Source organism: Acomys minous, assembly GCF_964271855.1.
Source record: "Acomys minous genome assembly, chromosome: 1".
NCBI classification, from domain to species: Eukaryota; Metazoa; Chordata; class Mammalia; order Rodentia; family Muridae; genus Acomys; species Acomys minous.
Genome location: NC_140483.1, coordinates 127,487,851 through 127,501,366, shown reverse-complemented (window position 1 = coordinate 127,501,366; position 13,516 = coordinate 127,487,851). Strand labels below are relative to the sequence as shown.

Genomic DNA, 13,516 nt, shown 5'->3' with positions numbered 1-13,516 from the left:
ATCTACTAAGCAGGGCTCATAGGTTATGGGCTGTTTTCAACCTGGTGGATTAACTGTGGGCTAACCACCACAACAAAACCAGTAACAAAAATCGCACTAATGTTTTTGGGGGAGTTTAGATCCACTGTGCCAGGATAATAAAAAATACCACCGAGTGAATGTCCAGAATGCTATGACTTACTAATAGTGGACTTGGTGTCAAAGGGACAAAGCACACATGTGAGTTTACGGGTTGCCTGCCAACTTTTCAAGTCCCAGTTTTAAGCATCCTCTTGCCTAATTTATTTTGCTCACAGGTTCTCAGCCTCTGTTTCTTTAAACTAAGGGAACTCATCAAACTCCCCCAAAGTGGGCAGGGACTAGATGTTCTTCCTATGTGGTCAGTTTTATTACACATCGCTTTGGTGCTAATAGGAACACACGCAGTATTACTTTCACCTTCTCATTTATAGATGTTAAAGTGACAGTGAAATATGAAATGTTGGCATTGATTTTTCAAGTCTCACGGGTTAGCCTTGAACTTTTAAAGTATTAAACAGTATTCCGCGTTAATTGGAAAATTTCTGCCCTAATGCTTTGTGGTTTATTTTTGGATTCTTTTCTTAGACATGTCTTACACACCCAGACAAGCCCAACCAAAGGTAAGATTTGTAATTTAATTAGATGGCATCATATTGATTTTCTAGGATTAGCTTAATTAGTCAAGGGTGTCCATCTCTAATATCTACACTCCAGGCAGATAAATCTTTTCAAGGAGATTCCATCTGGCTGATTTAATACATAGGCTCTCAGTAAGGTTTTAATGCATGAAAAAACACAGTTCCCAGTTAAAACAATAAGACAGAATTTAATGTTGATCTTAGAGGAAATGTGAAAATAGGAATTATGCTTCTGTAAACTTATAAGGGACACAAGAAACAATCTGACTAAAAATTGAATAAATAATCTAAACAAATATTTATTGAATGATGTACATATAATGAAAAAGTATAACTAAGAACCTCAATGTCACTCATAATCAGGAAAGTGCACATCAAACCAATATGAGGTAGCATCTTACTCACTAGAATGCCCATATTAAAGTGACATTTTTAAAAATATTCAAAATGCCTATATTCTGTTTTCTATACTAATTTACAATCCCCCAACAGTATGTGTATATATATATATATATATATACACACTGCCTCCTTTCCTGTGTTTCCCATACCTATTTTCCATTTTTTAAATTATTGTCATTGTAGCTGTGGCAATATGATACTGTATTGTAGTTTTGATATGTACTTCCTGGTGATTAATGGTGTTGAGCACCCTTGGTGTTTTATCAGCCATCTCTCTGTATGCCTCCATTCAAGAAAAGCCATTTAAAGCCTTTTCCATTAAAGACCTGTGCTATTATATTGTAGAAATTTATCACATTTTGGACATTAGCCCATTATCAGATGTATGGTTTGTAAACATTCTCTTCATCTTGGTAGGTTGTACATTTTAGTTTTAATTTTAGGGTTTTTTTTTTTTTTTTGCTTCTAGTGTAAGAGTTTTTTAGTGTGATAGAAGCCCATTTTTGTTTCTAATGTAGAACATATCCAGTGTGATGGAAACAGATATATTTGCCTTTGCTTTTGTGTTTGAGGGGCTATATTAAGCATATTATTGTCCAAGAAAGCTATCCTGAACTGCTTTCTTCTAATAGTTTCATAGTTTGGATCCTCATATTTGTGTGTCCAATCCAGTTACTTGACTTTTGTGGATGGTGTAAGATAAGAAAAGGATTTGATGAGTCTAAAATTCTGAATGTAAATTAACATGTATCGTATCTCATCTCTATAAATTGAAAACATCTATCTAGACCTAAAAACATCTTAACCCCTAAACGACTAAGCTTAATTATAAAACTAAACTTTCTGGTCTTCAACTCAATCACAGACTTGAGAAGGAATACATTTTATTACCTGAGTAAACAGGAAGTGTAGGTTATCAGCTTCCAAAGTGAAAAGAATAGAGACAGTTTGCTGCCTGAACACTAACCCAAAACCCTCTATAACATTATAGCAACATCTCACCAAGATAGGAAAGATGTTATCTTCAAGGTTGCCAAATACAAATAGCCAAAACACTATGAATGTAACAGTAATGTAATTCCTATTTTTTTGTGGTTCTTCTTGCTGTATGTAGTTTATTTTATGCATGTATAATAATATAAATGTAAAAAATAATATAAATGTATACATAAAAACTAAAAATATTTAAAAATAAATAAATAAATAAAAACAAAATTAAAAAAGAAAAAAAAAAGAAAAGGATTTGAGAGGGTTTGTTCTGAGTAGGTCACATTTGAACAGTAGTCACTCATTCAATCCAAGAACCCAGATGTCTCTCCATTTATTTGTTTCTGTTTCAGTTGTTTTCATTTTCATGCTGTAGTTTTCACTGTACATGTATTAGGCCTATGTTTGAAACTGTTGTAAATATGATCACTCATCTATTCTACAATTTTATATTAATGACATTACAAAATGTGTATGCTTTGTGTAAGCTATTCCCCACTCTTCTGAGAGTTATTTGTGCCCATGTAATTTATTTTTTACAAATTCCGGAGTAATATCTATTGTATGTATATACTACAGCTTTCCAAAACATCTATACATCTATGGTAAAATACCTCTGCTACATGAAGTTTCTGATTATTGTGAACCTAGTTTCTCTGAACATTCTTATGCACTTTCCGCACCTGGATATGTATTTTAATTTCTCTTCAATAAAAAAAGTGTACAATTTTAAGTGGCATGGTAGATGCATAATTAGTGGTAATTAAAAAGCAGTATGTATTTCTGAAGTATAATGATATGTATGATCATCAGGAAATATATATCATTTCTGATCTTTTCTTAAAATTATTATGCAATCTAGGAATGGTGGCACATACCTTTAATCCCAGAACCGGGGAGGCAAGGACAGGCAAATCTCTTAAGAGTTCAAGGACAGCCTAGTTTACATAGCAAGTTCCAGGCCAGTTGGAGCTACATAGAGAGAACATGTCTTACAAAACAAACAAACAAACCTGAAAAGTTTGATGGAGGTTTGTAATTGTCTACTCTATAGGATTTTGAACTATCTAGAAGACTAATCAAACCTCTTGGGGTAGCATTTTCAGAGAGAATTAAAGAAGCTGAGGATCTTTCCTGAATGATCATGGCACCATCCCATGAACTGAAGCCTGGAACGAATAAAGGAAGATAAAGGAGAAAGTCCAGCCAGGCACAGTGGCTCAAGCCTGTAATCCCAGCACTCAAGGAGGCAGAGGCAGATCTCTGTGAGTTCGAGGCCAGCCTGGTCTACAAAGTGAGTCCAGGACAGCCAAGACTACACAAAGAAACCCCACGTCTCTAAAAAAGGGGGGAGGGTTGGGAGGAGAAAGCCCATTAGTATAGGCAAGTGTGCTCTCTTTCTGCTTCATGGATCCCACAAAGTGAAATTCCCTGCCCTAAATACTTCCCATTCTTAGGTTGTTCTGTCTCCTCTCAGGCTTACTGGAATGGAGCCTACTTACTATGCAATGAAACCTCCGAAACTATGAGGGAAACAACCCCCTTTTTCCATTAAGTTGTCTTATTCAGATACTTTTCAGAGAAATTAAAAGTCTGACAGATGACCACATATGTCTCATCTTGACACTTGCATCACCAATCTTTCGCCGCTAGCCACTGTGGAGACATGTACCTAATATAGTTGGCCTCTTAATTCTCCATAAAATTAATCATACCAAGGTAAATACATAAATCAATGCATATTGATTTTAAGCTTTCTAGGGCCACATTTACTCTCTCTCTCTCTCTCTCTCTCTCTCTCTCTGTCTCTCTCTCTCTCTCTCTCTCTCTCTCTCTCTCTCTCTGTGTGTGTGTGTGTGTGTGTGTGTTTGACAATTAGTGATCCCTTTGAGTATAAGATTTAAAAAATCAGTCTAACAATTAATGAAAAAAGAGGCCATGATTTGGAAGAGAGCAAGGAGGCATATATGGGATGGATTGGACAGAGGAAAGAGAAAGGAGCAATGATGTAATTATATTGTGATATAAAAATATTTAGAACACCAGTTCTGGTTAAAAGTAAAAAAAAAAAAAGATAATCCTCTACATATGGCTGACTTGTTTTGGATGGTGTCTAATTTGTGAGATATTTTCACTCTCTTTGCCCTCCATCCCAAGGTTTATCTGTATTGCCCTCAGAAGAACTCTGAGGCTTACCTTTTCCTAGAGAATACACTGCCTTCTCATGTGTCTGGTGTCATTTCATTAGAACAGAAGGTTAGTGTAGCCCACGTTATATCAGGCCCTTGTATCGACTGAAAGGAAAATGGCTATTAAACAACCCAGTTGTTATGACTGAACCCTGATTCCTTTGCGTTAAAAATGTCAAGTCATCTATTTTATTCATGAGACTCTCAAAGCTTAATTGTCAAATTTTATTTATGAGTCTTGTTATTCTCTATTTAGTCTAGGTAATGGTTATAGCTGACTCATAAATCCATAAAATCCTTCAGTGATCAACTAATTAGCTACTGCACCTGCCCCTAAATGATTAACATTAATCATTACTAACAGTTATCATTGTAGTTATTAAGTTACCTTATTGCTCAGTTCTCTAAAACAGGAGCTTCCAAACTTTTTTTGATTATGACTCAGAGTAAGAATCAGATTTTCCAGGTCAACCTATGCTACGTGCACACAGTCACAGACACAGAGACAGACACAGGCAGACATAGACACAGACACAGAGAGACACAGGCAGACACAGACACAGACACAGTCACAGTCACAGTCACAGACATAGTCACAGTCACAGACACAGACACAGACACAGGTAGACACAAAGACAGACATAGAGACAAACACAGACAGACCACGAAACAGTCACATCACAATCAAGTCACAGTCACAGACACAGACACACACACAAACAGTCACAGCCTCAGCCACAGCCACACAGTCACAGTCACAGACGTAGACAGACAGACAGACACACACACAGACACACACACACAGACACACAGACAGACAGACACAGACACAGTCACAATCACAGATGCAGTCACAGACATAGACATAGCCACAGTCACAGACACAGACACAGTCATAGCCACAGACACAGACATAGACACAGATACAGACACACGCACAGACAGACATACAGACACAGACACAGTCACATTCACAGTCACAGTCACAGTCACAGACACACACACAGATACAGACACACACAGAGACAGACATACAGACACACACACACACACACACACACACACACACACACACACAGAGACAGACATACACAGACACAGTCACAGTCACAGTCATAGTCACAGACATAGACACAGACACACACACAGACACACAATAGACACATTCACAATCACAGCCACAGCCACAGTCACAGCCACAGCCACAGTCTTAGCCACAGACACAGCCAGTCACAGTCTCTCTCTCTCTCTCTCTCTCTCTCTCTCTCTCTCTCTCTCTCTCTCTCTCTCTCACACACACACACCTGATCTATATCAGATATTCTCTGGCAGTTTCTATTCTATCTTATACTTTTTCATTTAAAAGCACACTAACTATGGCTGAGCAGTGACTAACAGATGCCTTTAGTGATATAGGTACTGGTAAGCTGCTTATTTGTCCATAACCTCTTATTCATGTTCCTGTAAATAGCACACACCACACACACACATGCACACACACACACATGCACACACACACATGCACACACACACACACACACACACACACACACACACACACACACACACACACACGTGACCTGAAAGTAGAAAACAATTGGGAAGAGGAAGGGGATCAATGGGAGCAGGAAGATGATAAGCAAGGGTACCGAGAGGTTTGAACACGGTTAAAATGCATAATATACCCTTGTGAAGAGATACCACAATGAAACTCACTATTATGCACAATTAACATATGCTTATAAAAACTTAGAAAAATGCTGGCTTATGAAAATTCTTATACCCAAACTGAAAATTAAGAACAAATAATAGTCTCTTTCAAAGTTAGAACTCACTTGTTTCCTTCACCATCATAGACCCATTTAGTTGTGCCAATTCCTTCGTAGTCTGAAGCCCAATAGTAAACACAAGCATTAAGGTGCAGAAGAAACAGCAAGTAGCCAGTTGTCCGCATGACTCTGTCAGACAGTAAACACAGAGGAAGGGTTGACATTGTGTCGGGGATGCAGCTGATTTCAACATTTTCTTTTCCCCTATGTCTCCAATGGGGCCTCTTGCTATAGATTTGCCAAGTGTCAGCTCTTATTTGTGCAGTAGAAAGCGAAGGTGACATCACATGTTGTCTGACTGCAGAGTCTTGAATGGGCTTGACAGAGTGTAAAAAAAAAGTCTTCATTTCTTTGCACAGATGGTGTGAGTCAACTCTGTGAAAGACATGCCTCAAGGGTCACTTCTTCATTTTGAATCCCGTAAAATACGCCACACTGATTTACCTGGATATCTGAAAGGCTCACAGGGCTTCATGCCGTGATGAACTGTGACTGAAGGTTTCTGTGCTCGGGAGGTTCAGAATGGCAAGTGAGTGAAATTTAGACGAGGCATAAATTGTCATGAGGGATGGAGAGCTGACTTGCAAGTGTGCTCATCTCTTACTGTTTAGGCTATAACATGAGAGGGCATCTTTCTTACTATGACTTCCCTATTTTAATCAGACTTGAAAGAGCCCAGGTTGCTTTAGAACTTGCACTTATTTTAAATAGCAAAATAAAAAACGGCCCATGGTTTTGAGCAGGATCATCACTGTCATCAGTGCCCTCTAGAATGTTCTGCCATCACTTTCTCCGTTTCCTCCAAATTTACCAATGAAACTCACCTGTAGACATATGCTTTGTCCATTATAGACTCCAGGTGATGATTAAACTCAAAGAATGAAGTGTACTGCATAGGAAATAAACAAAAGAAATGCAAAAGTAAAACAAACAAACAAACAAAAACAGAAATGGAAAAGTAAGTTAGTTATGTTTGTTTAGATAAACTATATAACAGATTTTATTTATTGGAAATTATTTTATTCATGTCTTTAAAAACCCACGTTATATATAGTGGTTGTTTTCTCTCGATGATATTTCTCTAGGTGGCATCAAATCTATAGTTTATTGCTCTATTTTCTTCCTATCCTTTGAATACAGTTCTATTTGTAATGAATGTTGAAAACCAATAATGGGTTTCTTTCTAATGTATATAATACAGTTCTATTTTGCAATGTTTAAAATCATACTCCCAAGCCTTAAGTGAAAGAAGAAAATATGTTGTTGTTAACAGCAACTTTATTTTTAAGGAAGAGATAGTAAACCTGTATTTTTTCAAAATCTAAATGTCCACTAAGCATTTTCAGAGGCTTATGTTCCATGTTCTCTGAAGGTTCAATGGCTTCATATGATCTAATCCAAACAGAGTTGCTGTTTCCCTTAAGGTTCTTTCTTATATGTGGTAGATACATACAAAGGAACATTTACTCAGCTGTAAGGAAAATTGAAATAATAACATTTTCAGGTAAGTGAATGGAATTAGAAAAAAAAATACTGAGTGAGGTAACTCAGGACCAGAATGACAGATAGTGTGTGTTCCCTTTCATCTGTAGTCATGTGTCAGCTCTCACTTCCTTAGGGTATCCTTATCTCAACTTCTCCCCCCTCCTCCACTTCTATAGGAAGTGGGGCATGGAATAAGACAGTGGAACCGCCATGAATCTCAGAGCCAAATGCCAGCTCTATTGCTGGTGTGGCTCTGGAAAAAACATCTCCTTCTTCCTACCTTGGCTCCTTATCTACAAAATGCTATAATACAAAGTAGCCCCTGAGAAGAGTGTATGAAGGTGTGCATTGACATGCGGAATGTGCTTGGGAAGGCACAGTCTTATAGACAGGAGTCCTCAGAGATTATTTACCAAATATCACCCAATTTACATGTGACTGCTTTACCTTTGGATTGAAAAAATAATATATGTAATAATAATAACTCTTAAGGTAGAAATACAAACACATTATTTCCCCTTGAATTCCTAAAAATATTTCTGAAAAGCTTAGACTGTGTTAATTGCAACTTTTGGTAACTTGCTTATTTATTGGGCTCTTACTAGAAGTTTGCTCAAAGGATGATGTTTTAAAACTAATGTATTCATAGAGAAAATTTGTGTTCATAGCATATTTTTACTTTTATAACCTGGAGACAGGTGCATGATAATATTTACCCTAGAGAATTTTCTATTCAAATAACACCTTTATAAATAACTGAAAGATAGGACTATACAGCTAGGAAAAAAATCAGTGTTGACTTACATAATATCCTACATTAAAATTCTGGCTGTAGACCGCTCTCTAACATGGATTTGGAGATGGGGTATAAAAGTGAGCATTTCATAAGCTTTTATTAAAAATCCATGTGAACTTCAAAATCCACAAGAATCTGAGTCTTTTTATAAATTGGTTATTTTTGAACATGTGCCTCCTGAAACTTTTCTGTAAGATTCTAAGTTTTATGGCATGGTGGCCAGATGCTAGACTGCTTGAAACATTGTGCTCTGCCTCAATTTATGCTCATATTCCCAGATCACATCAACAGCCTCAAGAGTTTTCTTGGGTATGTGGGACTACAGGGTCAAGACTCTTTTAATTTAGAATAAAATCATAAGCATAGGAAAAAGCTTTTTGTGCCTGTGACCTATTTGCCAATATTATAGCAAATAGTCTGCAATAAGATAAGTCATGCCTACATTATCAGTACGGAAGGACAGGCTTTCCCGTGAAGCTGGGTCTCATCTTCTTCACTGAGAACATGAAATGTTGGGATGAATAAAATAGATAAAGGAAGCAAAGGCTTAGCATAGTGTGTGTTCTCAGTTAGCCATAGGACCTGCTGCTATTGTAGGATCCATCACTGTTGCTGGCTTATGCTAGAAAGATAATCAACTTGTTTTTCCAGGATGCGAAAAAGATAAGCAATTAAAATTCATAAAATCTTTTGAGTTTCTTTTAAGGGGGTTATCTTTTGAAGTACAAGTTTATCATTGGTATTCTTGTAGAAAATTTGAGATTTATTTATTTTTGTTATTTTAAAAAATATGAAAAAAATATGTGTGTATTTGCATGTATGTATTTCATATGATGCTCACAGATGCCAGAAAAGGGCACCATACCACCAGGAAATGAAGTTACAGACCATTGTTGGGTGGCATATGGATGCTGGGAATAGTAAGTGGATCTTCTGCAAGAGCAGTCCATAGCTTTACTATTGCTATTCTTAAAGATATATGCAAAAATTCACTCAGTTACCCAACCCAGCTGAGTTTATGAAATATGTATTAAATATTTTTGAACAAGTAATATATATATTTCAAATTCAATATTAAATATATAACTTCAGAATTTTCTCCTTCTTCTTACCTCTGTTCATCTTAATTTTCTTTACTTATCTCAGGCAATCCATTTAATTAATTTAAAAAATATTTGTAGTCTTTGGAAATCTATCTGGCTTTCTCAGAAAAATGGTAGTAGGGCTTCCTCAAGACCCAGCTATTCCACTCCTTGGAATATACCCAGAAGATGTTCCAGCACACAACAGGGACATATGCTCAACCATGTTATTCATAATAACCAGACCATGGAAACAGCCTAAGTGTCCCTCAGTTGAAAAATGGATAAAGAAACTGTGGTACATTTACACTATGGAATACTACTCTGCTATTAAAAATAAGGAATTCCCAAAATTTGTGGACAAATGGATTGAATTAGAAGTGATCATAATGAGTGAGTTAACCCAGAAGCAGAAAGAGTCAAATGGTGTATACTCACTTATATCTGAACATTAGCCCAAGGGGCATGTCCCATGAAAGTCTTCACTTACCAGGAAAGTGGGACAGAGGGGAGGACATCCTATTGGGACTTTAGGCAAGAGAAGCATGGGAGAATGGGGAAATAGAAGGATCCAGAGGGTCCTAGAAACCTACAAATAGAACATTATGATGGGCAGATCTGGGCCCAGGGGTCCTGCTCAAACTATGGCACCAGCCAAGGACAATACGTGCAGTAAACTTCAAAGCCCTACCCAGATCTAGCCAATGGACAGGACATTCTCCACAGTTGAATGGAGAGTGGGGACTGACTTTCACATGAACTCTCGTGTCCCATATTTGACCATGTCCCCTGGATGGGGAGGCCTGGCGGCACTCAGAGGAAGGATAGCAGGCTCCCAAGAAGAGACTTGACACCCTATGAGCATATACAGGGGGAGGAAGTCCCCCTCAGTCACAGTCATAGGGGAGGGGAGTAAGGGGAAAGCGGGAGGGAGGGAGGAATGGGAGGATACAAGGGATAGGCTAACAATTGAGATGTAATATGAATAAATTAATAAAAGATTAAAAATATTTGTAGTATTTAGCAATTTATTTAAAATTTAAAATATGACAGTTTTCTTTCTGGTTTACATACATTAGTTTTGTTCCATAAACTATTCTGTAGTTTTTTTCTGTAGCAATTTATCTTGAACCTCTTTCCATATTAGTACACACAAAAAAGTCTGTGTTTTCCAGGTAAATGGTTATACAGATGTGTCTCAGCACCTTAGGAACTACTTTGTGATTGGTTGGTTGGTTGGTTTGTTTCTGAGACAGAATCTAATGCTGTAGCTCAGGCTAGGCTGAAAATTATTATGTTGCACAGACTGGCTTCTACCTCATGGAAATCCTTAGCCTCCCAAATGCCACCACACATTGATGAGCATTTTAATTGTAGAAAAAGATGTAAAACTATATGGTCATTGTTTCTAATACTATAGAATCTTAGGTGAATTAAAACATAGAAGTGATTCCATATACCTTTCTCATTTTACAGCCTGACATTTTAGATATTTAGGAATTCTCTGATAAAACAGGTTGCAGAGAAAAAAGTATAAAATATTTATTTGTAGTTCTAGTTGTCTTTAGAAGTACAAAAACACTCATGTTTTGGGCTACAAAAAAATCTGTTGTAATAGACTCAACAAGAAATGAAAGATATTTACTTCAAGTTTGCCAAATACAAATAGCCAAATCACTATGAATGTAAATTTATATAATTCCTGATTTTTCATGGTTCTTCCTGCTGTATGTAGTTTATTTTATTTATGTGTAATAATATAAATGTATATATTAAAAAAGAAACATAATAAAAATGGAAAAAATAGCCCCCCCCAAATCTGTTGTAAAATAGGTTAGAAGCAATAAGTAGTCATTTCGATCACTGGAAGCAATGGCATTTTTCTTTTCTTCTTCTTCTTCTTCTTCTTTTTTTTTTTAAATATGTATTTATTTATTATGTGTGCAGTGTTCTGCCTGCATGCCAGAAGAGGGCACCAGATTTCATGATAGATGGTTATGAGCCACTATGTGGTTTCTGGGAATTGACAGTGCTTTTAACCTCTGAGCCATCTCTCCAGCCCTGCAATGGCATTTTTCTATCATCCATTTAAAAAAGAATTCAGAGTACTGATGAAGACAGAAATGAAGGACTGTTCAGAAAAAGTTGAATACTGTTAATTTTAGAACATCTAAACTTGCTTCAAGGTTTCCATGAAGAGAATGAAAAGGCAGCTGAGTATAGTTTCTTTACCTTTAATATCCGATTTGCTCTAAATATTGGATTAAATCCAAAGAAGATGTAGAGAACTTCAAACGGTATAAGAGATGCCACATCCATCTGTTGAAAGAGCATATTAACATTTATGTGCAAATTATGTACTTCTCTTTGCTCGGATTTGAACCTACACATGACAATATATATAAGCTTCTCTTTTGTTGCTTTAAGAAAACATTCTGCAAAGCAAAATTAGGACCAAGGAGTGCATTTTAGCTTATAGATTTAGAGGGTTGCAGTTCATTACAGCGGGGAGGAAATGGCCTAGGCAGGGACTGCATGGAGCAGAAGCAGACAGATGGCTGCTCACATTGCATGGTAACTCAGGAAGCAGTAAGTGGACAGGAAGTCGGGGCTCTGATGGCTATAAAGCTTCAAATTCGCCTCTAGTGAGATAATTCCTTTAGCAAGGCTTTACCTTTTTAAGGCTCTACAACCTTCCCAATCTGAGCCACACTACCTAGGGACCAAGTATGAGTCTACAGAAGATATTTCACACTCAAACTACAATGGTAGGTAAAAGTTGTCAAGCTATAATGAATTGTTTACTATTTTGTTGGAGAATGTTTTGTGCACTATGCATTCAAATGTTGAATTTTGTACCGGGAGATCTTGTTGCTGTCCTGACCTTGGAACTTTCATTTTTATGAAGCATCGCTTGTCCCAGTGATGTGTAAAAATTGTTTTCTATTGCCCTCTAATTCGTCAATAAAGAGCTGAGCAGTCAATAGCTGGGCAGGACAGGGTAAGGTGGGATGTCCAAGGTCCAGAGAGAGACAAAGATGGTCTCAGGTTGGGACAAGGAAGTTGCTATCAGAATACCAACGGAGAAGGAACAGCCAAGGGGCCACTAAGACGGCAGGTAGTGGGCCATGTGGCTGGGAAGTAGGCCAGGCCAGCACAGTCAGGTTAGAATAGCTCAGAATCTGCTCAGCTATAATTCCTGGAGCTTTTAATAAAAATAATAGGCCTCTGTGCACTATTTGGGAGCTAGAGAGGGATAGGAAAAGGCCTTGCATTTTACACTATTTAATAAAAAAATGCTTTCGGGTATATAATGCCATTTAAAGACACTAATATCAGAAAAACAGGGGTACTAGTTTACAAACTAGTATCAAATTAGTAAAGTATTCTATGGCAGTACATTTCATGTTCACCTTCATGTATCTGAACTCTCCTTAAACATCATCATCTCTGCTCAGATTTTTCTTGTTCCGTATGGTTGAGTGATGACAGAGAAGATAATGTTAAAACATATTTTGATAATCTTTGAAACAGAAGGTCCTGGAACACAAACAAATCTAGTTTTGATTTGTTTGAAATTCTTGCAAATTCATGCAGTGACACTGCTTAATGGGCCATGCACTCCTCCAGTGCTCAGAGAAGATGGTGTCATTCTGGCTCATCTAGGTTCCTTGATGATTTCTACCACTGTCTGCTTTTGGTTGCTTTGCTACAAACTACCTACTATAAAACTTTTAGCAGAGATTATACAGGCTAAAAAAGAGGTAGAAATAAGCTCTGTTTATAATAACTCAGCAACTCACATGAAAAAGTGTATTGAAAAGCACCATGATATCATAGCTGATATAATCATTTAAAAACGTTTTGTGCATTTACATTATTTTAGCATTCCCATGCATTGGTAATTGTGTGACATTCCTTAGTTAGTAAGCAACAGAATTTCGTCCACTTTCTTTTTGAAAAATATAAGTCTTCCTGTCTCTGTCTGTCGGTCTCTGTCTCTGTCTCTCTTTCTCTCTCTCTCTCTCTCTCTCTCTCTCTCTCTCTCTCTCTCTCTCTCTGTGTGTGTGTATGTATGTGTGTATAT

At 37.1% G+C, this 13,516-nt stretch overlaps 1 protein-coding gene across 1 annotated transcript in view; it reads right to left on the bottom strand.

The window, feature by feature from the left end:
- CNGB3 (cyclic nucleotide gated channel subunit beta 3) overlaps positions 1-13,516 on the bottom strand; it is a gene marked incomplete at its 5' end in the record, with an annotated part of 167,854 nt that overhangs the window by 65,928 nt on the left and 88,410 nt on the right. Inside the window, 3 exons of the mRNA XM_084771690.1 lie at positions 6,073-6,195; positions 6,891-6,955; positions 11,662-11,748. Coding sequence (XP_084627816.1) covers positions 6,073-6,195; positions 6,891-6,955; positions 11,662-11,748 — 275 coding nt within the window. The remainder of the gene's footprint in view (positions 1-6,072; positions 6,196-6,890; positions 6,956-11,661; positions 11,749-13,516) is intronic.